This window comes from Cervus canadensis, chromosome 4, assembly GCF_019320065.1.
Source record: "Cervus canadensis isolate Bull #8, Minnesota chromosome 4, ASM1932006v1, whole genome shotgun sequence".
Taxonomy (NCBI): Eukaryota; Metazoa; Chordata; class Mammalia; order Artiodactyla; family Cervidae; genus Cervus; species Cervus canadensis.
This window is the reverse complement of record NC_057389.1, coordinates 41,005,004-41,032,236: the sequence shown is the minus strand read 5'-3', so window position 1 is coordinate 41,032,236 and position 27,233 is coordinate 41,005,004. Positions and strand designations below refer to the sequence as shown.

Genomic DNA, 27,233 nt, shown 5'->3' with positions numbered 1-27,233 from the left:
TGCAGTTTTTCACCTAGATTCTAAAAATTTCTTAAAATCATTGGCAAAAAAATTTGAAGTAAACATAGAAAAGTAAAAAGACAACTATAAAAATAGCTCCAAATCCCAGCACTCAGCACAAATACTTCTTTTTAAATGCACTTATCATACTTTTCTCTCATCCAGAATCAGAACGTGTCCTCCCCAGGACCTCTCAGAGAAGGACAGAGGCGATTTCATAGACACTGCCTTGCTCACATCCAAGGGTACGTGGATGTGGTTCTCCTTCTTTCCTCTCCCCTTGGATTGAGGGGAAACACTGAACAGAGTGTCACCGAGTCAGATGACTAGGGATGACTGTTGGGTCCTGTGAGCCATGAAGCCCTCCTGGGACACACTGGTGTCAAGACAGTGTCTGTGGCTTATTCCTCCTTGTGGATTTTAGAGAGTGAGGGAGACCATTGACTTGATTCATTTGTGCAGTTCTCCATGGTAGATCATCTCTAGAATATTTGCCTGTCCACTCTAGGCTGGGTGGAGCTCGGCTGTCTCATCCCATTTCCAAATGCCCTGGTCTTCTTCCTTGAAGCCCCAGAGGGTGAACTCACTAGACCCCTGGACTCTGATAGTAGAAGGAGTGTTCTTTCATTCATTTGTCCTTTCCTCCCTCTAGCCAGACTTTTTAAGGTGTTTACTAGGGTCCAGGGGCAGAGAATATCCTGAAAATAATTTAAATCCTTGGAGGTGCTAGAGGGGACTGCCTGGGTTTGATTATCAGCTGCTACTATTTTCCCCTAGGGGTCTCCGGCCTCTGTTGTGTAACCTCATGCATATGAAATTTAGATGAGTGCCTGGCTAGCTAGTAGACATACAAAAGGTAGTTGTTACCTTAGTGAAGCTTATATTCAGGAAGAGGAAAACAGACTTCCATGAGGTAAGTAAATGAATGCTTGTGAGAGTAGAATGTAGGGGGGCAGTGAAGTAGAATGGTTCATGTGTGTGTTCTGATGTCCACTGCATGATGTCTCTTCTCTGCTGTGTGACTTTGGCAAAGTTCCTTAATCTCTCTGGGCCTTGGCTTCCTCACTGGTCAAATGGGAATAATGAAACCCCAGTCCTTATCTCTTTCTGGGGATTAAATGAGAGAGTGCATATAGATCACATAGAACACTGTCTGCCATGTACTAAATAAAAGGTTTACTCAGTAAACCTTTGCTCTTTTTTTTTTTTTTTTTTTATGACAGAAGTCAGTTTAGGGCAACTGTGGGGCCCCCCAGATAGGAATACAGCCATTTACTTAAGTTTGCTTTCTCCTTTCCTTTTTTCCCCCGGTGTCTAAAGTTTGGGTTCTTCAGTTGAAATCCCAAACTTTGATGCAGGAAGTGAATGACTTGGTGACTTCTGAATCATGAGATAGGGGAACTGTGCTGCTGTGAGGGATTTGCCTTTGGCCATGGGAACAGTCTGTCACCTGCCTGCTTGTCTAGGATTCTGCTCTTTGGGTAGCACTGTGGTCACAGCCTACATCCTCCTGCAAGCTGGGATAAGAGTGAAACAGGCTAAGAGCATCAGCGCTGGCTCCTTCCCTTCTCTGCCTCATTTCTGAAACCAGTCTGGGGATCTAAAGCTAGGACTGCTAGTAGGAAAAACCCACATTTATCTTTCAAAATGTTACTAATTTATTTTAAATTATACAGACAGTTCAAAAATATATTTTCGTTAGAGATTAATTTTTTAAAATGTAGAAATAGCATGCTCTTTGACTCCCTGTCTTTAATCCCAGTTCCTCTCCAGATTAATGATTGATATTAGTTGAAGGTGATGACTGTTCAGATCTTTTCCTAGTCCCTGATGTATGGAATTATGGAAATATACAGCATTATGTGTAAAGTTCTGAAATATACTTTCAGCCTTCTGCATGTTTACTCACCTAACATTATACATTGGACCACTTTCTTTATTGGTCCATGTAGAGCTCCATCACTATGTTAAATTGTTGTGTAGTCTTTTGTACTTACCTGGTGGCTCAGAAATAAGGAATCCGCATACAATGCAGGAAACACAGGAGACACAGTTTCGATCCCTGGGTCAGGAAGCTCCCTTGGAGGAGGAAATGGGTTGCCATTTCTAGTATTCTTGCTGGGAAAAATCCCATGGATAGAGGATCCTGGCAGGCTACAGTCCAAGGGGTCGCAAAGAGTCAGACAGGACTGAGAGACTGGGCAGCCATGCTGCCTCACCCAGGCCATTTTTTTTTTACATGAATACTTATAGTATCCATTGCCCATTGAAGGGCACTTAGTTGTTCCAAAGCTTCATTCTTAAATAATCTGCACTGAGCATCCTTGTAGGTATCTCTTTAAGTGATTAAGTAAGTGTCTTTCCAGCTAGGGCATTGACCAAGAAGGAGAAATGCTAGATTCAAAGAAATGTGTGTGCTTTTAAATTTAATATCTTTTATAAAATTTTTCTCCTGATAATTTCATTTCACTTGATAAATCCTGGGAGAGAGAACACTTGTGACCATACCCATAGGTGGCACTGTTGAAGAGGAGATCTCTTGGTCCCTTTGTGACATCTACTCAACCAGGGTTTACTGAGCACAGATCATGTGTTGGTGTGGGGTCAACTGTTCTCATGGGCCATGTCATCAATCCCTCTTAGCAATGCTTCTGTCTCTCTTTGACATAGCTTTCTCAAGGCTGCAAAGCCTTGATTGCCAGATCCAGGAAGTCTAGCTCTGATTCCATACTTTTAGATACTTTTTTATTTTGCCTTATCTTCTAGTCTGAAATAAAATATCCTATTTTTGTCATTGACCTTCCTTTTCCCCTATAGTATTTGTAATGAAACATTTATAATCCATACGGAGGCTTTAGGTAGGTATTGTTGTATAAGGGTTTTAACACGTATTCTCTTATTTACATCTCACAATGACCTTCTAGCCAGGTGTAAATATTATTCCCACTTTACAAGTAAAGATATGGAGGATCAAAGAGTTTATTAGAGAAGCTAACACATACTGAAGTCTGTCATTGTTTCAACATTCTACATTTTATGTGTATTAGCTCATTTGGTTTCTGACAAAATATTATGAAATAGATATCATTATCACTTACATTTTAGAATTCATGAGGGTTATACAGCTTGTCTGGTAGATGATAGGCCTTGATTTCACTCATGTCTGCTCTATTCTGGTGCCATTCTGACATCAAGCCAGTGCCCCTGCCCCATCTACCCTCTGGAACCACTTATTGAATAAAACTTCATTTGCATAAAAATGCTTTCAAACTGTTGAAAGAACCTGCATGCCTCTGTGGGATTTTTGTTGCCTTGACTAAATATTCCCAATTCCTTGTTAGTTTCTTCATTTAGTTTTTGGGTGGCAAGTGGATGGTTGAAGGCCACTTTAAACATAAACACACACACACACACATATAACTGTGTATGCATAAAAGTCTAGAACTCTTATTAGATTCTCCAAGAATTCTGCAAAGCCCCAAATGATGAGGAACCTGATTCAAACACAGACAAACAGCAATAACAACAACACAATTTACATTCTCATAGGTTTCCTGCTGCTGCTGCTGCTGCTGCTAAGTCGATTCAGTCGTGTCTGACTTTGTGCGACCCCATAGACGGCAGCCCACCAGGCTCCCCTGTCCCTGGGATTCTCCAGGCAAGAACACCAGAGTGGGTTGCCATTTCCTTCTCCAATGCATAAGAGTGAGAAGTGAAAGTGAAGTCGCTCAGTCGTGTCCGACTCTTCACAACCCCATGGACTGCAGCCTACCAGGCTTCTCCGTCCATGGGATTTTCCAGGCAAGAGTACTGGAGTGGGGTGCCATTGCCTTCTCCCATAGGTTTCCTAGCCCCAGGTAAATGCAGTCTGTTAGGGGAATATGAACTGTTACACCTCAGTTAGATGGGAACTCAGATCATTCCATTGAGCCTGAGGATTAATTTCATTTCTCATTTGGTCACAGGATGTGCGAAATGGTCCCAAATTGTTTCCTACAGACTCAACATCTCTACTGAGTCAGGAGCATGAAGCCAGCATGAGGAGACCCACACGACTAAGTCATTTCCTAAACAAAATCCAGTGACCTAAGAGTAAATTCCCTGTGTTTATGCCTCAGCCTCACTTTTACTACCTCAATAATATCCCAAATCCGTTTTTGCTAGTCCTTTCCCCTCCCAGTCTTCTGGGTTGCTCTAGGTGGAGGTTAAAAGACCTCAACTGAAAAGTGTAAGTCTCAGCTCCACCATTGTATGCCTTATTTTTTCTTTTAAAATCTCAAGTTCTTGTTCTAAGCTTTTATAAATCTCTTTCCTCAAAATGTACCATGGAGATGATAGTACATGTTTCATGGGGCTGTTGACTTAGGAAATGCATGAGGACAGTGCCTGGACTCCCACCCCCTCTCCTCACTGCATCTCTGCTGCTCTTCCTACTCACACACCTTCATTCTCAGGCCAGGCCGTCTGGAGAGCAAGAGGCCACATCTACTGGATCCCAGCTGACTTGGTTCCTTCCAAGTACAGAGACATTTTTTGGTTTTATGATTTTTTTCCCCATTGTTCATCACACCAGGGGAACAGCTGATGGGTGGCAAAATTACAAACTTGGGGAAGAGACAAAAATTAAAAAAAAAAAAATCTCACGATTAGAATAAATCTGAGTTTCTGAAAGCTCCACTGACACCTTTTTACATGGCTCTACAGAACTCTGTTTTATTCCTCTCTAGGTTTTGTTCCTCCGGATGAACATATTTAATCTTCTGATGCCTCTCATTTGTTTTGTCCTGCTCACATCACTCAATAGAGAGCCTATGATTTAGGCTCAGACATTGTTTTTTTTGGAAAAAGAGCTGTGGTCAAGTATGCCATGCAAGGGCTTCCTGACTTGTATTATTTATTTTATAAGACATCTCAAAGATGGATCTCCTGCTCTAGGGCCCTCCCCTACTCTGAATGTGTTTGGTCTGCAGACACCATCTGAAGAAGCCCTACCCAGGCTGGCAAATCCTTACCTCCGCTCTGTGGCTGCCTAGAAATGGAGCTCAGAGACATGGTGCGACTTTCCCAAGATCACACAGCAAAGCAGAGGGAGAGCTGACTCATTCCTCGGTTTCAGATGGTTTAAATTTGGGCCCATAGACCCCTGGGGGTGATGTTGTCAGTAGGAAACTGATATTAAGTTGAGGCCCAGAAAAGGCCAGTGAGGTGAGAGAGGGCTTGCAGTGAGTTAGGGACCCTGATTGCTGAGACCAGAGGCCAGTTCTTCTGATCCCATGTACAGTTATTGTTTGTCCCATGACTGGCAGCAACTATCTCTCAGGAGAGCACCCTGAGGGCAGGATTTCCTATTTGTTCCTCAAGTATCAGTATTCACTTTTTCTCAGCCCTGAATTGGATCTTCATGCTCATCAACAGTATGAAGTCCAAGCAGTTTTTAATGTACCCCAAATGTGCATGACTTGGCTGTAAATCCAGGAAAACTGGAAATAAAGTGAACACTGCTCTGATAATAGTCACATTTTTCTTTCCTTGATGTTCTTACAATATGTTTTTCTTGGTCTCAGGGTTGGATGGTGGAAAAGTGGGCTTGGGGAACTTTTAGGAGCATTTATTCTCTTACCAGACCTCTCTGTTTTACAAAAACAGCCGAAGCTCCACGGTCTGAGCAAGCTGGCCTTTCCAGCAAATCAAAGGATTCTTAGAGGGAAAAGTGGTTGGAGATGAGATTTTTTTATCTTTTTCTTGGGACTTCATTTGGATACATAGAAATATGTAGCATGATACTTGGTGAATGCCTTTCAAATCTATGATTCATTAAGCATGGCTTACCTGGTTGCTTCTCTATGCAGGGACCACAACATATCAAATGAGGCAGTCTTGACCTCTGTCCATAAAGGTGTGGAATACACAGGCTGGGGTGAGCAAATAACCACTCAGTGGGCTTTGTTTGGGGGTAGAAGTATGAAGAAGTGCCCTGGGGAACCAAAGGAAGGAGAGAATGATTCTAATTGGGAAAAGAGGGCCGGGATGATTTCTCTCAAAGATCCTTGAATTGGTTCTTCATGGATGAGAACATTTCATTGAGCAGAGTGAACAGGAGGGGTAACAGTCTGAGCAGAGATAGGGGGACTTATAGGAGCATGGAATCTCTGTGATTGTTTAAGAGTCTAGTTTAATCTAACAGAGACAGGAAGCTAGGAGTAGCCTAGGTTGTTAAAGGCTTTGATTGATGGACTGAAGAATTTAGATTTGACCCCAGGGTCCTAAGAAACTGTTCATGTGTTTGGAGAAGGGAATGGCACTTTCAGCTCTGTTTTTGGAGATGTTGTGCTGGCAAGACTGTGGAAGCTGTATTGGAGAGGAGGAGGCCTGGAGGCAGAGAGGCTCCCCAGGAGGCTCCCGGTGTTACTCAGACAGGAGAGGAGTTTACAAGCTAGAGTGACAGCAGCAGTAACAGCAGAGAAGGGACAGAGCTAGAGCCATTAGGACTTGGAATTGAGATGAGCTGGTGACTGGAGTAAGAAGGAAGGATGACTGATTCTCTGTACTTGGGATTGTAGGTGATGTGATGGGTTCACTGGTGAAGGAACCCCAGAAGGAAGAATGAAAATTATTTGGGTGATCTTGAGTTTGAAGTGCCCCTGGGTGATGTCTAACAGGAAGTTGGAAATGTGGGGCTGGGTGGACCTACAGATGCCTTGGTGGGGATTGGTGTCTTGTAGGAGACAGGGAGAATAAAAGAAAAGCAGGCCCCAGTAAGGGCCACAAAAGAAATTTATGATTATTGATAAACTGGATGCTATAAGGCATGAGACTCTTGGAACAAGTCCAGAGGGAACAGTTCATAATCTTGAAAACAAGATATGATCCTGGGGTCAGAAAACCGACCCCAGCCTGTTTCTCAACGGGAGTCTCAGAGTCACATGTTTTATGTATCTGGTGGAAAATATATAAATAAGAATATTAGTCTTAGTTACTGATTTGTTATTGATTACTGTTTCTTAATTACTCAATGGTTAATGATCATTTTGTTCTTTGGCCCTGAAGGCCACATGAGTTACAGTTTAACTCCCAGCATATTTTTTCATTCATGGCTGAAAGTATAATAAAGCTGGATTGGATTCAGTTTCGGCACCTTCACCTTGTAGTGGTGTTGGTCCCCGATCCTCACTTTTCTCTGAATTCTTGTGTCTTGTTTCATATTCTCTCGCAGTACTGTACTTTTGGAAACCCTGCTTGTTGAGCGGGTCTCAACAAGTGGCGCCCAAACAGGGACCCAAAAGTGAATCCAGCCTGTGAGGCTAGCTCCTAGCAGCAGAGAACGCAGGGAAATCCGGCCAGGTAGGCGGAGAAGGAAAGTACGCTGTAAGTACACCCCTGCGGATTTGTCAATCAGGGTAAAGATGGGGCAAAATCCTTCTTAGCATAGTGACTATATGTAAGTGTTAAAAACTTTGTTAAAAAGTTCGGGGGTCGAGATATCTTACTCCTCTTTTAAAGAATTGTTTTCTGCCATTGAAAAATATTGTTACTGGCTAGATCCAGATAAAGGGACTTTGAGGCATGAGGAATGGGAAGAAGTTATGTGTTGCCTGCGCTGTGCCTACCCACGCGGCAAAAAGATTCTTCTGTCTGTATGGTCAGTAGGGAATCTTATTGGCACAGCTTCAGGACTGCTGCAAACTGAAACCTTGGATTCTGGGGATTCTGGAGAACAAATACAAGAACAAATGGAGGAAATGAATTTATATGATAACAGGTGATGAGGAAGAGAAACAATAAAAATGAAAAAGAAGAGCCAAAAGAATGACAGAAGTCAAAACAGATCTTTGTCACTCGACCAACTGCACCTTTGGTCGAGCCCCCTCCTTTCAATCCTGAAACCCCTTGGGATGATGGATTTGCTTTTAAACCACAGATAACTGTGCCTAACAAAATGACGCCTTTACAAAAGGAGTTTGTATGGCACAGTTGCAGGGGGATGAAGATGCTTTAGTTCTCCCTGTGGCTGTAACTCAAATCCCACCAGATCCTCAATTCCCACAAGGAGGAATGCATTATGATTATAATGCCATACCATTTAAAACTATAAAGGAGATAAAACAGGCATGTACCCAATATGGAACTAATTCTCCTTATACCATGGGACTAATTCAGGGACTTTCACAAGCTGAACAGTTAATTCCTTGTGATTGGGAAATGATAGCCAGAACTTGTCTATCCACCTCAGAATTTTTACAGTTTAGGACCTGGTGGCAAGATGAAGCAAATCAACAAGCTCGCAGAAATGCAACAGCCAACCTGCCAGTTGATATAACACTCGATCAATTAATGGGTAGTGGGGCACATTTTGGCATTCAAGCTCAGTTACAATTTGATGATCAGTTACTCACTCAAGTGAGAAGGATGTTTAAAAGCCTGGGAGAGAAGAAATCCACCCAGATAAGCCTTGATTTCATTTACACAAATTAAACAATCAAATGCGGAACCTTATGTAGATTTTATTGTCAGGTTATGTCAAGAGTTAAATAAAATAGTTGCACAACCTGGTTTGAGAGATTTGCTGATTCAAGTTCTTGCATATGACAATGCTAACTCAGAATGTAAAAAGGTGATTCAGCCTCTCAAAGCACTGGGTGCCCCTCTAGAAGAATATCTTAAAGTTTGCCAAGATATTGGGTCAGAACCATATAAAGTGCAACTTCTGGCTCAAGCATTATCTAAAGCTAATAAAAAGACAGATATGAGATGTCACCAAAATGAAAAATTGGGACACATGAAAAAAGACTATAAAGGAAGAAGGTAGTCAGTTGATAAATTATACTATTGGCTCTGATGCCACTCCTATTTGTATTGGTTTTGGAAGTATATGTCTTAAAACAGGGTATCAAAAGTGGCTGTCAGTTGTCAAAGAATCAAATGATGATAAGACTTCCCTCTTTCTGTTAACTGCCCTTACTTTTTTAGAAAAAGAAGAGACTTCCAGCATGATGAATCCACCTGATCTTCCTGATTGTGTTGCTGAAATTAGCCATGGTATTGAAAATTGGTTTAGATGGAAATTATGCAAAGGCTCAGAAGGTCACTTATTATTAAATGTTGCAGAAGGCTCCATTATTGATTGGGGACCCTGAGGAACCCCAAACTTATAGAATCTAAAGTGTCTTCCCCATGGGTATATAAAGATAAGACAATTAGTACTTATGCTAGTCAACCCCTCATATGGCATGGGATAGGATTAGCTCCCCCTGTGCCTCCTTTAGATCATTATCCTATTCATGATGAAATATGGAAAATACCCATGGCATTAAAAGAACTAATCACTTGGAAGGAACCATATACTGAATATATTTTAAATGACCGAAAAGCTACCTTTAATTTTACAAAAATCTCTACCCACACTATTCAGACTTGTGTAAGAATTCCTTTTGTTTTTATGATCAGACCAGCAAAATATGATCCCAATTTGTGATTAGTAACATGTCTTACCTGTTCATTTTATACATGTGTAAATAAAACCATTCCTTTTAATGAAAGTTGGCAGAGTATTTACATTCTCAAAACCAGACCTGGCTATGGGTTCCAGTCGATTTACAATGACCTTGGCAAGAAAGCCCTGCATTGTATGTTATTGAAGAAATATTGAAAAACCTTAAATGTGTTAAACATTTTCTGGGATTGCTAATTGCTGCCATCTTAGGCATTATAGCTATTACCACTACGGCAGCCATAGCCGGAATGGCTCTTCATAAATCTGTCAAACAGTTCATTTTGTATAAGAATGGCATAAAGATGCCAATTTTCTTTGGACCACTCAACAAAAAATTGATGGAAAGTTGGCCTCCCAAGTGGCCGACCTTCAAAAATCTGTTATTTTATTAGGATATCAACTAGTCAGTTTACAAAAACAGGTGAGACTAAGATGTGATTGGAACTATACTTCCTTTTGTGTAACGGCTTTCAAATATAATAAGACTCAATTCAAATGGGATAAAGTTAAACAACACCAATTGAACCAAGATAATATTTCTGTAGATATTCAATATCTACAACAAGATATATTAAAAGCTTTTAATAAAAATCTTTGTGTAATTTCTGGATCAGGTTTTCTTGATACTGTTGCTAATAATCTTTTTCTCTTAATCCCTTAAAACAGATCAAGACAGTTGGATATGGAATTGCTCTGGTTATGGGACTGCTATTAATTATGTGTTTATTTTTCTGTATAGCCTGGAGAAGAATGATCAAGAGACAATGAAGCCAACAACAGCAACAAGCATTTCTCACCATTTCTCATCATGTGCAAAATCAAAAAGGGGGAGATGTAGGAGATAGGAAGAATAAAAGAAAAGCAGGCCCTGGCAAGGGCCGCAAAAGAAATTTATAATTATTGATAAACTGGATGCTATAAGGCATGAGACTCTTGGAACAAGTCCAGAGGGAACAGTTCATAATCTTGAAAACAAATATGATCTTGGGGTCAGAAGACTGACCCCAGCCTGTTTTTCAATGGGCGTCTCAGAGTCACATGTTTTACATATCTGGTGGAAAATCTCTAGATAAGAATATTAGTCTTAGTTACTGATTTGTTATTGATTACTGTTTCCTAATTACTCAGTGGTTAGTGTTCATTTTGTTCTTTGGCTCCAAAGGCCACATGAGTTATAGTTTAACTCCCCGCATATTCTTTCATTCATGGCTGAAAGTATAATAAAGCTGGCTTGGATTCAGTTTCAGCACCTTCACCTTGGAGCAGTGTTGGTCCCCTGATCCTCACCTTTCTCTGAATTCTTGTGTCTTGTTTCATATTCTCTTGCCGTATTGCGCTTTCGGAAACCCTGTTGTCGTGCAGGTCTCAACAGTGTCTGATGACTGGCACCTCCCTCTTATCAAATAATCATTACTGTGATGATACAGTGTAAGTGCTGAATAGGGACTTGCCACTATGCTGAAGCTTTCGTATGTAACATCTCATAGGGGAGCATTCCAGACTATCAATATATCAGACTATTATAATAATATCAGACTATTATTCTTGGAGTTGTTGATAATAAACAATAGCTACTGGGTGCTTATTATAGGAAAGGGCTGGGTTTGATGTTTTCAGAGCATTATCTTGTTGTGAACCCTTGTCCAGATGTTTGGGGTGATTCTATTATTATATTCATTATAGAGGAGAGGAAACTGATATTTGTAGAGATTAAAACATTTGCCAGAGTTGGATATGTGACATTTCAAACTGAACAACCCTCACTGTCCTGAGACCTGGAATAATTTTTCCATAGTGCCATGACAGTGCCGGATGCACCATCCAGGATCAAACATTCTCCCATCCAAGAAGACTAGCAGTGAAAAGGAAGCTGGTCTTCTCCCCTCTCTTTCTTCCTTTGGTTATACAAATGTAACTCACAAGTACTTGAAGCAGCACAGTGGTCACCTGTCTCCTTGTAAGTCTTACAAGCATCCTATTTTAATGGATCACTTCTCATCTATCATCCCTCAGGCTCTGGCTCAATTGTTTCTGTGCTGAGGCATAAGGAACCTGAGCTATTTGGAACCCCTGGAAAGGCACCTAGTGGTGTCCAATCTGATACCATCTGCCTGGAAGCATACAAACCAGAAAACCTTCTCTTTCCTTCAGGCCAATAGCATCATGCACCCTTGGGTAGCCATCCTGGGCCTCCTACTCCTTCTGACAGGTAGGTGAACAGGTGGGCTGTGCTTTGGAAGCCCTGAGGATGGGGGAATGTAGAGGGTATGTAGGTATGGTCAAGCAGGGTAGATTTCTAGGGCATTGTTTAAAAATAACGGGGTCAACTAGTGAGGAAAGAACAAGGCTGAAACCTTAAGCCAAAGAAATTGCTTAAACACTAAGAATTATAAAATCTAGAGCTAGATGAACAAGGCATGATACAGTGCATATGCTGCCATTTGTGGTGTTCATGTGTATGCATGAGCTACTCATGTGTATGTAGTAAACAGCAACCATTGTTATCATGGCATGGAAGGGAACAGGAAGAAGAAATGGGGCTGGATGGGAAGGAGACGAGTCCTTTATTGTACCATTCTGTGCTTTTTTATTTTTTTAACCATATGCAACTATTTCTTTAAAAAAGAAAATATGTTACCTTCCCTGTTTTCCATTGGCTTAAGACTCCATATTCCAATGAAGTGGGTGTAGGTTCCATCCCTCATTGGGGAACTAAGATTCCCCATCTGTGCTATATGGGAAAATTTTTTTTAATTAGATAAAATATTTTAATTCAAAACATTCTATGAGAGAGGGAAGAAAATTAGTGATAGATATATCCTAAAATTTAAAAACAATCTTTAGAGGTGGAATATGAATAAAAGTACAATTTAAAATTATACTTCTATAACAAATTTTTAAAATTAATATGCATTAGCTTTGTGATCCCAAAATGATATTAAGCAAAATTAAGTATTATCAGAATTCCAGTGAAGAAAATACTCTTATACTATGTAACAATGAATGTCTTATTCCCAAAGCATTTCCCAGACTCACAGCCCAGTCCTAACTATGAAAGTGAAAGTGAAGTTGCTCAGTCCTTTTGGACTCTTTGCGACCCCATGGACTATAACCTACCAGGCTCCTCCATCCGTCCATGGGATTGTCTAGGCAAGAGTACTGGAGTGATTTGCCATTTCCTTCTCCAGGGGATCTTCCTGATCCAGGGATCGAACCCAGGTCTCCCGCATTGTAGGCAGACGCTTTTTACCGTCTGAGCCACCAGGGAAGTCCTGACTATGATTAGCTGTTAAATCTCATATTTGTTTCAGGAACTTTTTGCCAATGCAGGGTGTTTAAGCCACTGCCACAGGTGAGAGTTTTCCTGCCTGTTTGTTTCTAAGAGGCAAAATTTTGTATTTTACTGAATGTTCTCCAATTCTTTGGTTTTGCCTGGGTTAAGTGGACTGTGATTCATTGTACATTGCTCAAGAAAGGATCCCTGCTTGAATTTTTTGGAATGACCCTAAAGCCCATAAGACTTGATTTCTCCTAAAAGTATTATAAACTCATTTTACTAAGAACTGACTTCAAAAGAGTTTACAAGACTTCTGCCTTCTAGTCAATGATGTTTAATAAAATATTAGACCTGTTTTTTAAAATTTAAATAAAGGAGGGTATTATGAAGTGCCTATGTTCAATGGCCATTGGAAAATTCAAATAAAAATTGAAAATCAAAACTTTGAGTGCAATATAGTTTCAAAACCAGATTTCAGTTAAGACAGTGATTGAATCTAAGAGAAAGGAAAAGCCACCAGTATGTTTTACATATTTAATAAACAGACACCAGTCAAGTACAGGATGAATAGCCACATAATCATGCATTACTAGATGTCATTTGTTTCAATCAAATCTTTTGGAAAAAATTTTGATCATATTCACCAAAAAGGCTGAACATATATTTGACTTTTATCCTGATATTTTCTCTAGAAAATCTGTCCTATTGGGAAGTATAGGATGTTTTCATCAAGCGAGAAAAATGTTTCTATGATCTTTCATCTTCAATCACATCTAGTAAATAGTGATGCTGCTGAAGAACATGTTAACATGGAAATTTGCTTATACTAAATTCTAAAAACTCAAGATACAGTCACATAATTTCAAACCAAATAAGCTATATGAAAAAAATTAAACTTATTAAAATTAAAATATTGAGACCGCATGTTCTCATGCTCTGGTTTCTCTTTATTTACAGATGGTGTAACCTCTTACCATCAAGTGACTGGAGTAAAGGGTCAGTCTGTCAGGCTACCCTGCTCATATACTGGAGAAATCACAACCGCATGCTGGGGCCGAGGGGAATGTTCTTTGCTGAGCTGTGGAAGTAACATCATCTGGACTGATGGATACAAAGTCAGTTTTCAGAAGGACAGACGTTATCAACTAAAAGGAAATATTGGTGAAAGGGATTTGTCTTTGACCATAGAGAATGCTGTCCCATCTGACAGTGGCTTGTATTGCTGCCGTATTGAGAAAAGAGGGTGGTTCAATGATATAGAAATCATTCAAGAGTTGAATATATGGACAGGTGAGTTTGTGTTCCTACTTCCTTTGATCACTTTCTGTAGGTTCCCAGAGATAAGAGTTTTCTGTTTGATATTAACTTCCCCTTCCTTTAATAGGGAAACAAGAGGTTCTTATAGTTTTGTTTTCTAATAACTCTTCAGTAGAATAACTTGTATTTGTCTGGAGTGAAATATTAAGACTAATCTTGATTCAGGATCATAGGCTAGAGCATCTTTCCAGTCAGCATCTCCTAAAGCAATGCTTCAGGAATTCTAGTTGCTTAATGAAAATGCATTTACTGTTCCACACTGAAGTATAGTGAACATTTCCATGGAGCTAAATTTATTCCATTTGAAGAACTGCCCTTTTCTCTAGATCATATCTTAAAAGAATTGTTAAATGTTTTTTCTTAACATTTTAAAACTTACAGAGAATTTCACATATATAAGATAGATATTTTGACAACAGTCAACACAGTCTTGTTGTATATACATTGTTCAGTTCAGTTCAGTCACTCAGTCGTGTCCAACTCTTTGCCAACCCATAGACTGCAGCACACCAGGCCTCTCTGCCCATCACCAACTCCAGGAGTTTACTCAAACTCATGTCCATTGAGTCAGGGATGCTATCCAACCATCTCATCCTCTGTTGTCCCCTTTTCTTCCCACCATCAATACTTCCCAGAATCAGGGTCTTTTCAAATGAGTTAGTTTTTCACATCAGGTGGCCAAAGTATTAGAGTTTCAGCTCCAGCATCAGTCCTTCCAATGAATATTCAGGACTGATTTCCTTTAGGATGGACTGTTTGGATCTCCTTGCTGTCCAAGGGACTCTCGAGAGTCTTCTCCAACACCACAGTTCAAAAGTATCAATTTTTCAGCCCTCAGCTTTCTTTACAGTCCACCTCTCACATCCATACAAGAAAAAGGATAGCTTTAACTCTATGGACCTTTGTTGGCCAATTGTGGTCTCTGCTTTTTAATATGCTGTCTAGGTTGGTCATAGCTTTTCTTCCAAGGAGCAAGTGTCTTAATTTCATGGTTGAAGTCACCATTCACATTGATTTTGGAGCCCCAAACTATGAAATCTGACACCATTTCCACTTTTCCCCCCATCTATTTGCTGTGTAGTAATCTTAGTTTTCTGAATGTTGAGTTTTAAGCCAGCTTTTCCCTCTTCTTTTTCATTTTCATCAAGAGGCTCTTTAGTTCCTCGTCACTTTCTGCCATTAAAGTGGTATCATCTGCATATCTGTGGTTGCTGATATTTCTCCAGGCAATCTTGATTCCAGCTTGTGAGTCATCCAGCCCAGCATTTCCTATGATGTACTTCTCATGTAAGTTGACGAAGCAGGATGACAATATACAGCCTTGACATACTCTTTTCCCAATTTTGAGCGGGTCAGTTTTCATTCCAATCCCTAAGAAAGGCAAACCCAAAGAATGCTCAAACTACCACACAATTGCACTCATCTCACGCACTAGTAAAGTAATGCTCAAAGTTCTCCAAGCCAGGCTTCAACAATACATGAACCAAGAACCTCCAGGTGTTCAAGCTGGTTTTAGAAAGGGCAGAGGAACTGGAGATCAAATTGTCAACATCTGCTGGATCATCAGAAAAGCAAGAGAGTTCCAGAAAAACATCTATTTCTGCTTTATTGACTACGCCAAAGCCTTCGACTGTGTGGATCACAACAAACTGTGGAAAATTATGAAAGAGATGGGCATATCAGACCACCTGACCTGCCTCTTGAGAAACCTATATGCAGGTCAGGAAGCAACAGGGAGAACTGGACATGGAACAACAGACTGGTTCCAAATAGGAAAGGAGTACATCAAGGCTGTATATTGTCACCCTGCTTATTTAACATATATGCAGAGTACATCATGAGAAACGCTGCACTGGAAGGAGCACAAGCTGGAATCAAGATTGCCAGGAGAAATATCAATAACCTCAGATATGCAGATGACACCACCCATAAGGCAGAAAGTGAAGAAGAACTAAAGAGTCTCTTGATGAAAATGAAAGATGAGAGTGAAAAATTTGGCTTAAATCTCAACAGACAGAAAACTAACATCATGGCATCTGGTCCCATCACTTCATGGGTCCCATCACTTCACATCTATTCATGGCAAATAGATGGAGAGACAATGGAAACAGTGGCAGACTTTATTTTCTGGGGCTCCAAAATCACTGCAGATGTTGATTGCAGCCATGAAATTAAAAGACACTTACTCCTTGGAAGGAAAGTTATGACCAACGTAGACAGCATGTTAAAAAGCAGAGACATTACTTTGTCAACAAAGGTCCATCTAGTCAAGGCTATGGTTTTTCCAGTGGTCATGTATGGATGTGAGAGTTGGACTGTGAAGAAAGCTGAGTGCTGAAAAATTGATGCTTTTAAACTGTGTTGTTGGAGAAGACTCTTGAGAGTCCCTTGGACTGCAAGGAGATCCAACCAGTCCATCCTAAAGGAAATCAGTCCTGAATGTTCTTTGGAAGGACTAATGTTGAAGCTGAAACTCCAGAACTTTGGCCACCTCATGCGAAGAGTTGACTCATTGGAAAAGACCCTGATGCTGGGAAAGATGGAGGGCAGGAGGAGAAGGGGATGACAGAGGATGAGATGGTTGGATGGCATCACCAACTCAATGGACATGAGTTTGAGTAAACTCCTGGAGTTGGTGATGGACAGGGAGGCCTGGTATGCTGCAGTTCATGGGGTTGCAAAGAGTCGGACACAACTGAGTGACTGAACTGAACTGAACTGAATTTTGAACCAGTCCGTTGTTTCATGTCTGGTTCTAAATGTTGCTTCTTGTCCCACATACAGGTTTCTCAGGAGACGAGTAATGTGATCTGGTATTCCCATCTCCTCAAGAATATTCCACAGTTTGTTGTGATCCACAGTTAAAGGCTTTCACATGGTCGATGAAGTAGAAGTAGACATTTTTTGAATTCCCTTGCTTTTTCTATGATCTAGCGTATGTTGGCAATTTGATCTCCAGTTCCTCTGCCTTTTCTGAATCCAGCCTGTACATCTGGAAGTTCTCTGTTCACGTACTGCTAAAGCCTAGCTTGAAGGATTTCAGTAAAACCTTGTTCTAATGTGAAATGAGTGCAATTGTATGGTTATTTGAACATTCTTTGGCATTGCCTTTCTTTGGGATTGGAAGCTGAGAAGTCCCATAATCTGCCCCTCAAGCAGGAGAACCAGGACACACAGTGGTATAATTTACTCCAAATCTAAACTTCTGAAAATTAGGGGTGGGGAGGGCAATACATCCTAATTTGAGTCCAAAAACCTGAGAGCCAGGAGTGCAGATATCTAAGAGAAGGAAAAAAATGGATGTCTCAGTTAAAGCAAAGAGAGCAAAATGTGCCCTGACTCTGCTTTTTTGTTCTATTGGGTAGATTGGATAATGCTCACCTGCACTGGTTGGGATCATGGGTTGGATGATGCTCACTTGAATTGGTGAGGGAGGTCTTCTTCACTCTACGGATTCAAATGTTAATCTCTTCCAGAGATACCCTCCAGATATGTACAGAAATAATATTTTACCACCTATCTGGGCATCCCCATTCAAGTTGATTCATAAAATGAAGCACCTCACACGGCTAATGAATAGTTGGGCTGAAGTTGGATTCCAGTTTTTCTGTTCCCGTCCTTCTTCTTTTCCTCTTCCTGTTTCATTCATGCACACAAAACAACTATTAAATTGAATTTTAGGAGAATTTGACAGAAAGAAGTGGAGGTGAGCTTGAAGTTAATGACCTTTAGGTAAATATTTCTTAGAGCATATAAAGAGGATAACAATCTACTTTTCTTGTAGCTCTGTTGCACAGAATCCATAATACATGTATAAAACACCTTGACCAATGTCTATTTAATACTAGGTTGTGAGTTATCTATGATGTGCATGCATGCTCAGTTGTGTCTGACTCTTTGTGACCCTGTGGACTGTAGCCCACCAGGCTTCTCTTGCCCATGGAGTTTTCCAGGCAAGAATACTGGAGTGGCTTGTCATTTCTTACTCCAAGGGATTTTTCTGACCCAGGAACTGAATCTGCATCTCCCAAGTCTCCCTGCATTAGCAGGTGTATTCTTTACTATTCAGTCACCTGGCAAGCCCTGATAACCATGATGATGCCAATATAAAAATCTAATAAAGTTCAAACATCAGATTTATTATTTTTGTCAAAATATAAACCTTGGAAGTCAGGGACTGTGTCTTACTCATAAAGGCTTCCTGGTGTCAAACACAATGTCTAATTTTGTGTGTGTCTTGATCACTATTTGTTAAAAATTGTTGAATGTTAAAAAAAAAAAAAAGAAAATGAGGTGAAACATTAAACAGTTTAGATTCATTATTTTTTAATCTCATATTTGAATTATATCCAGTATTCATTGACTCGTGTCCTTCCCTCAAAACATAGTTTCTTTTTAATACATTTTATAATATTTAAAATATTTCGCTAAGATTTATAAAATTTCTATGAAGATTTATATTTCCCAACCCTAACTCCCAGTGTTATTTTTATTAGTACTACATTTAAATTGGTTCAGTACTCATCCTACGTTGTTTTGTCTGAGCTTCTTCTGCATAGCTGAGGTCAATTTTGATTTCTGCTTGATTGACTGGATTTCATCATTTCATCAGAGACAATTTTTCATTTTATTCTTCAAGAAAAGGGTTCAGAGATTATCAGAGCCTCTGAGTTTTTTCTGCCTCCAGGTTTGAAAAAAAAATTTTTTTTTTTCATTATTGGAGTTTCATTGTTTAACCATGGTAGTTGTTGGTGTCCATCAGCTCTTTTAGGCTTTCTGGAATATGGTATATCCTGTCCATCTGTACTTTTCTAGTTTATTTGATTTCATTAAACAGTACTTATTAGTACATAGTTAAATAACTTATTCTTTTGTTCCATTTGTAGGCATTGTTACTTGTATTAGTTTCCTGGTATATCTGTAACAGTAACAAAGTGCCACAAACTGAGTGATTTGAAACAATGAAAATTTATTCTCCCACAGTTCTGGAGGCTACTAGCTGAAAAGAGGGATCTTAGTGGTGTTGATTGTCCCTGAGGGCATCTCCTGTCCTTTCTCCTCTCCTAGCTCCCGGGGAAGGTTGGCAGTCCCTGGTGCTCCTTGGTTTGTAGGTGCAGTGCTCAAATTCCTGCTTCCAAGTTCCCTAGGCTGTCTTTCCAGAGGGTTCTCTCTGTCTTCACACAGGTTCTCTTCCAAATATCCCTGTTTTCTTGTATAAGGAAAAGAGAGATTAGATTATACCTACTGTGTAATCTCATTTTAACTTGACTAGATCCGTAAAGACTATTTACAAATGAATTCACGTTCACAGGTACTAAACAATTAGGACTTTAGTATGTTTCTTTGGGGAACACAGTTTAAACCACAGCACTACTCCAGAGATTTTCTGTCTTAAGGATATAAAAACAGGTTGTTGCTATTTAGTCACTAAGTTGCATCTGAGTCTTTTGCAACCCCATGGACAATAGCCCTCCAGGCTCCTCTGTCCATGGGATTTCCCAGGCAAGAATACAGGAGTGGGTTGCCATTTCCTTCTCCAGGGATCTTTCTGACCCAGGAATCAACCTGGGGCTCTTGCCACAGCTCCTGAATTGCAAGGGGATTCTTTACCTCTGAATCAATGGAGAATCTGAACTCCCAGAGTTCACTCAAACCCATGTCCGTCGAGTCAGTGATGCTATCCAACCATCTCATCCTCTTTCATCCCCTTCTCCTCCTGCCCTCCATCTTTCCCAGCATCAGGGTCTTTTCCAATGAGTCAACTCTTCGCATGAGGTGGCCAAAGTTCTGGAGTTTCAGCTTCAACATTAGTCCTTCCAATGAACACCAAGGACTGATCTCCTTCTGGATGGACTGGTTGGATCTCCTTGCAGTCCAAGGGACTCTCAAGAGTCTTCTCCAACACCACAGTTCAAAAGCATCAATTTTTTGGCACTCAGCTTTCTTCACAGTCCAACTCTCACATCCATACATGACCACTGGAAAAACCATAGCCTTGACCAGACGGACCTTTGTTGGCCAAGTAATGTCTCTGCTTTTTAATATACTGTCTAGGTTGGTTATAACTTTCCTTTCAAGGAGTAAGGGTCTCTTAGTTTCATGGCTGCAATCACCACCCACAGTGATTTTGGAGCCCCAAAAAATAAAGTCTGACACTGTTTCCACTGTCTCCCCATTTATTTCCCATGAAGTGATGGGACCAGATGCCATGATGTTAGTTTTCTGAATATTGAGCTTTAAGCCAACTTTTTCACTCTCCTCTTTCCTTTCATCAGTTCGTCTTCACTTTCTGCCCTAAAGGTGGTGTCCTCTGCATATCTGAGATTATTGATATTTCTCCTGGCAATCTTGATTCCAGCTTGTGCTTCTTCCAGCTCACCGTTTCTCATGATGTACTCTGCATATATGTTAAATAAGCAGGGTGACAATATATAGCCTTGACGTACTCCTTTTCCTATTTGGAACCAGTCTGTTGTTCCATGTCCAGTTCTCCCTGTTGCTTCCTGACCTGCATATAGGTTTCTCAAGAGGCAGGTCAGGTGGTCTGGTATTCCCATCTCTTTCAGAATTTTCCACAGTTTGTTGTGATCCACACAGTCGAAGGCTTTGGCGTAGTCAATAAAGCAGAAATAGATGTTTTTCTGGAACTCTCTTGCTTTTTCCATGATCTAGCAGATGTTGGCAATTTGATCTCTGGTTCCTCTGCCTTTTTTAAAACCAGCTTGAACATCTGGAAGTTTACAGTTCACATATTGCTGAAGCCTGGCTTGGAGAATTTTGAGCATTACTTTAGTAGCGCGTGAGATGAGTGCAATTGTGCGGTAGTTTGAGCATTCTTTGGGATTGCCTTTCTTAGAGATTGGAATGAAAACTGACCAGCTCAAAATTGGGAAAGGAGTATGTCAAGGCTGTATATTGTCATCTTGCTTCATCAACTTACATGAGAAGTACATCATAGGAAATGCTGGGCTGGATGACTCACAAGCTGGAATCAAGATTGCCTGGAGAAATATCAGCAACCACAGATATGCAGATGATAACACTTTAATGGCAGAAAGACCTTTTCCAGTCCTGTGACCATTGCTGAGTTTCCCAAATTTGCTGGCATATTGAGTGCAGCACTTTAACAGCATCAGCTTTCAGGATTTGACATAGCTCAACTGGAATTCCATCACCTCCACTAGCTTTGTTCATAGTGATGCTTTCTAAGGCCCACTTGACTTCACATTCCAGGATGTCTGGCTCTAGGTGAGTGATCACACCATTGTGATTATCTGGGTAGTGAAGATCTTTTTTGTACAGTTCTTCTGTGTATTCTTGCCACCTCTTCTTGATATCTTCTGCTTCTGTTAGGTCCATACCATTTCTGTCCTTTATCGAACCCATCTTTGTGTGAAATTTTCGCTTCTTATCTCTAATTTTCTTGAAGAGATCTCTAGTCTTTCCCATTCTGTTGTTTTCCTCTATTTATTTGCACTGATTGCTGAGGAAGGGTTTCTTATCTCTCCTTGCTATTCTTTGGAACTCTGCATTCAGATGGGAATATCTTTCCTTTTCTCCTTTGCTTTTTGCTTCTCTTCTTTTCACAGCTATTTGTAATGCCTCCTCAGACAACCATTTTGCTTTTTTGCATTTCTTTTCCATGGGGATGGTCTTGATCCCTGTCTCCTGTACAATGTCATGAACCTCTGTCCATGGTTCATCAGGCTGTCTATCAGATCTAGTCCCTTAAATCTATTTTTCACTTCCACTGTATAGTCATAAGGGATTTGATTTAGGTCATACCTGAATGGTCTAGTGGTTTTCCCTACTTTCTTCAGTTTAAGTCTGAATTTGGCAATAAGGAGTTCATGATCTGAGCCACAGACAGCGCCCAGTCTTGTTTTTGCTGACTGCATAGAGATTCTCCATCTTTGGCTGCAAAGAATATAATCAATCTGATTTCGGTGTTGACCATCTGGTGATGTCCATGTGTAGAGTCTTCTCTTGTGTTATTGGAAGAGGGTGTTTGCTATGACCAGTGCGTTCTCTTGGCAAAACTCTATTAGCCTTTGCCCTGCTTCATTCTGTACTCTAAGGCCAAATTTTCCTGTTACTCCAGGTGTTTCTTGACTTCCTACTTTTGCATTCCAGTCCCCTATAATGAAAAGGACATTTTTTTTGGGTGTTAGTTCTAAAAGGTCTTGTAGGTCTTCATAGAACCATTCAACTTCAGCTTCTTCAGCATTACTGGCTGGGGCATAGGCTTGGATTACCATGATATTGAATGGTTTGCTTTGGAAATGAACAGAAATCATTCTGTCATTTTTGAGATTGCATCCAAGTACTGCATTTCAGATTCTTGTTGACCATGATGGCAACTCCATTTCTTCTAAGGGATTCCTGCCCAAAGTAGCAGATATAATGGTCATCTGAGTTAAAGTCACCCATTCCAGTCCATTTTAGTTCGCTGATTCCTAGAATGTCAACATTCACTCTTGCCACCTCCTGTTTGGCCACTTCCCATTTGCCTTGATTCATGGACCTAACATTCCAGGTTCCTTTGCAATATTGCTCTGTACAGCATCGGACCTTGCTTCTATTACTAGTCACATCCACAACTGAGTATTGTTTTTGCTTTGGCTCCATCCCTTTATTCTTTTGGAGTTATTTCTCCACTGACCTCCAGTAGCATATTGGGCACCTACTGACCTGGGGAGTTCCTCTTTCAGTATCCTATCATTTTGCCTTCTCATACTGTTCATGGGGTTCTCAAGGCAAGAATACTGAAGTGGTTTGCCATTCCCTTCTCCAGTGGACCACATTCAGTCAGACCTCTCCACCATGATCCGTCCGTCTTGGGTGGCCCCACACGGCATGGCTTAGTTTCATTGAGTTAGACAAGACTGTGGTCTGTGTGAGCAGATTGGCTAGTTTTCCCTGATTATGGTTTTAGTGTATCTGCCCTTTGATGCCGTTTCGCAACACCTACCATCTTACTTGGGTTTCTCTTACCCTGGATGTGGTGTAGCTCTTCACGGCTGCTCCAGCAAAGCGCAGCCGCTGCTCCTTACCTTGGACGAGGGGTATCTTCTCAAGGCCGCCCCTTCTGACCTTGAACGCAGAGTAGCTCCTCTCGGCCCTCCTGCGCCTGCGCAGCCACCGCTCCTTGGAGGTGGGGTTGATGCTCTTGGCCGCTGCCCCTGGTCTCTGGCCTGGGGAAGCTCCTCTGCGCTGCTCCTGCGCCGTTGCAGCCTGGCGCTCTCGGTCGCCACCCCAACACTTTTACATATAAAACTGATAAATAATAAGAACCTACTGTATAGCACAGAGAATTCTACTCAATACTCTAATGACCTATATTGGAAAAGAATCTAAAATTGAGTGTATATATGTGTGTATATATTCTCTTTGCTGTTCAACAGAAAACTAATACAGCATTTTAAATCAGCTATACTCTAATAAAAAATAAGTTTAAAAAGAATATAAAAAGAACTTTCTCTTATGTAACATCTGCTCTTCATAAACTTCATTTCCCCCCTCCATATCTATGATTACCTTGTCTTTCTTCTATGACCTGAATTTCTCTTTCAATTTTTACCCATTCTCTTTCTTGCTGTTTCTAATGTATTCATTAGTTCTAAAACAGTATTATTTTAGTTGGGTTATTAAGTTCTTTCCTTCCATTGGCCATATCCCTTTATATTTAATTCTGTAGATTTATTGGTTGGACTTTGAGAAGTTTTATATTCTGTTTATTGCTTTCAAATAATCTTATTCTCATTAATCTTTTCCACTGGACAAAGCACTTGGGAATGATCCTTGGGGTATGTTTTCTGTGAAACCGAAATATTAATCTTTTAAATTTCTTTCTCATGCTGTATTTTCTTAGGTATTTTTACATTAAAACCTCAATCCCTGTTGCATGACTCTTGCTTAAAATAGCTGCTCTGCAGACTACCTACAGCCTGAGAGAATTCTCCCCACCCTCTTTCCACCATTACCTGAGACTTGACTTATCTTCCAGCTACAGCTGAAAGGCTCAAGCCCTGTGTTCCCTCTCCCTCTCTCTATTCTGTGTGTGTGATGGGGGAAGGATTCACCTGGGGTTGGTGCAGTCTTTCTTAGAGGTACTGGTTTCTGTTCCTTTTCCTTAAATTTCATTTTCTGTCCCATGCCTGGGATTGCTCCAGTTAATGAAGCATAGGGTGATACCTTCTAGACGATTCCTTCAGTTGAGCGTAGAGTTCAGTAGCCTATGATTCTGCACCAGTGGATCATGTGACTGTTCACTTCCTTTTCTTTCTCCTAACCAATGTTATTTCTAAACACTTGGTGGTTGTGGTTTAGTCCCTAAGTTGTGTCCTACTCTTTGCCACCCCATGGACTATAGCCTGCCAGGCTCCTCTGTCCATGGGATTCTCCAGGCAAGAATACTGGAGTGGGTTGCCATTTCTTTCTCCAGGCGATCCTCCCAACCCAGGAATCGAAACCCCGTCTCCTGCATTGCAGGCAAATTCTTTACCAATTGAGCTGTATGAGAAGCTCTAATTACTTCCTTGAGGTCAAAAGAGACAAAAAGGATATCATTTTTCTTGCATTTCCTGTCCAATTTGGGAATACTGAGGAACATTCTTAGGACTTTCACTGCCCTCTGGGGATAGGACAGAAGCCAGTCTTCTTCCTTCCTTCTGCCTTGTAGAGACCTTGATGTTTGATTTCCTTGTTTGGTTGTGGCTGATTTCTTTTCAGCACTGTCGATTTTCTTGTTTCTGAGAGAAGAGAGACTCTCTGAATCTGTTCCCTCTATGTAGACCTGAACATGTGTCTTGAGCCTTTCATTTATGCCATGATACGAGCTGGTGATTTTTCCTCTAATAAAATGGCAGGAACTTTAGATATTTTTTAATTTGTATCATGTCTTCCTACATTTCTCACCAGTGCTATTATTCTGAAGTCCAATTTAGAGTATTACATTGAGATGTCAGCTTATGATTGGAAGACCAGGTTGCTTTTTTTTTTTTCCTCAAAGGCTTTAGATGTGAAACAATAATTATTAAAATATATTTTTAACTTATTTTTCTTTCATTCAGCAGTCAGACTAAATGTTATCAAAGATTATATTTTAGATCTTACTGATTTTAAAACTCTGGTGACTATTAGCCCATCGGAAATAAAAGAGGCTCTCAAAATGGATTCTTCTGCCAGTTCTGCCTCAGCTCTCCTTCCTGTGGTAACCTCACTATTAGTCCAGATTGAAGGATTTGGGGCTGTGGTGGGAGGTTCACAAAGAAGTCTAACAGATTCTCTGTCCTAATAATCTTAGGGGCTTCCCTGATGGGTAGGTGGTAAAGAGTCTGCCTGCGATGCAGGAGATCCAGGAGACAGGGATTTGACCCCTGGGTCAGGAAGATCCCCTGGAGGAGGAAATGGTTACCTACTCCAGTCTTCTTGGCCTGGAAATCCCCTGGGCAGAGGACCCTGTCAGGCTACAGTCCATACGGTCACATAGAATCTGACACAACTAAGCGACCGGCACACATGCATAATCTTAGGTATTTATTATTTACTTTTCAGTGCCTAGAAGACTAATTAATAAACAAAAGAAATCATTATGGAAGATATCAGGGGTTTTGAGCTTTTACCTCTTGGGGAAGAAGTCTTGCATTTTCAAAAGCATAATTGTCTCCGTTTTGTAAGAGAAATACATTGTTGAATACAAATGCTTTTGGTATAGTGGAGATAGTTGAGCCAAAGCAAGATTTAGCCAGATCCCCATCAGAAAGGTTTAGAAGACAAAACAGTGCATGCTATTTTTATTTGTTTGCTTTATTGTCATTAGCTACTGGTGGTCTTTTCTTTCCTATATTTCTAGAACCTGAAGACAGTTCTGTCTGAGTCTGAGTACCCAGCCCTCCTCAGGAATTTAGGACATTGAACGGGAGCTGGTTAATGGACCACTGGGTGTCAGTATTGTCTTTTCATACTCTATATGCTAAGTCACTTCAGTCATGTCCAATTCTTCGTGACCCCATGGGCTGTAGCCCGCCAGGCTCCTCTGTCCATGGAATTCTCTAGGCAAGAATATAGGAGTGGGGACCAATACTGAAGGGAGAGCATGAGTCGGGAAGCGGTTCGGCTGAGGGGTTCGGGGTTCCGTCTCGCCTGCCACTCCCTGAGGCCGGGGGCTTTCGTCCCCGCCATGACTGAGCTAATCCAGAAGAAGCTGCAGGGATAAGTGGAGAAATATCAATAGCTGCAGAAGGACTTGAGTAAATCCATGTCAGGGAGGCAGAAACTAGAGGCACAACTAACAGAAAATAATATCATGAAGCAGGAAATGGCCCTGCTGGATGGGTCCAACTTGGTGTTTAAACTTCTGGGGCGCGTGTTGGTCAAAGAGGAGCTGGGGGAGGCTCGGGCCACAGTGGGGAAAAGGCTGGACTACATCACGGCTGAGATTAAGTGATATGAATCCCAGCTCCTGGACCTAGAGCGGCAGTCAGAACAACAGAGACCGTTGCTTAGCTGCAGCAGGAGTTTCAGCGGGCACAGGCGGCGAGGCAGGGGCTCCTGGGAAGGCCTGACCCTGTCCTGGGGGGTTTGGGAGAGGAAGCAGGGTCTATACTGTAGCTAATAAAATGTGAAAATACAAAAAAGAAAAAAAAAAAAAAAGGAATATAGGAGTGGGTAGCCATTCCCTTCTCCAGGGACTCTTCCCAACGCTGGGATTGAACCTGGGTCTCCTGCATTTCAGGTGGATTCTTTACCATCTGAACCACCAGGAAAGCCCACACCTAAGCTTCCCAAATTCTCTCAAATTTAAATGTTCACAGGGGAAGGCAGATAAAACATTCATGTGGGTTCACATTTGCTTACACAAGAAGCAATGTTCTCTTCTTCCTCTTAGAAAAACACCATTTTCCATTTGTCTTGATCAGTCCATTTGATGTATATCTGGCTTTACCAGTGTGGATACAGATTTTCTTCTGCCTTAAAACAACAACAGAAAGGCGGTACAAGCATGACGAAGCACATTCTCCCTTGGTGACATGCTGGGGAAACAATGGGAAGAGGGTAAAGAGGCAGTGGTATTATATGTCAGCAAGGTGATGGAGTCTGAGCACAGGTAGGTCTTCAGATTTTTTTGAGAGAAATATATCTGAATTT

At 40.9% G+C, this 27,233-nt stretch overlaps 1 protein-coding gene and 1 pseudogene across 4 annotated transcripts; both read left to right on the top strand.

Moving 5' to 3' along the window:
• The first annotated feature begins 7,099 nt into the window (after nt 1–7,099).
• LOC122439646 (hepatitis A virus cellular receptor 1-like) lies at nt 7,100–17,417 on the top strand. Of its 4 annotated transcripts, none has more exons than XM_043464873.1 (4): nt 7,100–7,341; nt 11,642–11,699; nt 13,725–14,057; nt 16,869–17,417. In XM_043464873.1, the coding sequence occupies exons 2-4, from the start codon at nt 11,654–11,656 to the stop codon at nt 16,886–16,888; spliced, it is 399 nt and encodes a 132-aa protein (XP_043320808.1). In that variant the 5' UTR covers nt 7,100–7,341; nt 11,642–11,653; the 3' UTR covers nt 16,889–17,417. The 4 variants fall into 4 exon arrangements, with proteins under 4 accessions (XP_043320808.1, XP_043320806.1, XP_043320807.1 ...); XM_043464871.1 differs by having other exon boundaries at nt 7,100–7,365; XM_043464872.1 differs by having other exon boundaries at nt 7,101–7,341; nt 11,504–11,699.
• Nucleotides 17,418–26,193: 8,776 nt separating this feature from the next.
• Nucleotides 26,194–26,650, top strand: LOC122439645 (annotated as a pseudogene).
• The last annotated feature ends 583 nt before the right edge of the window (nt 26,651–27,233 follow it).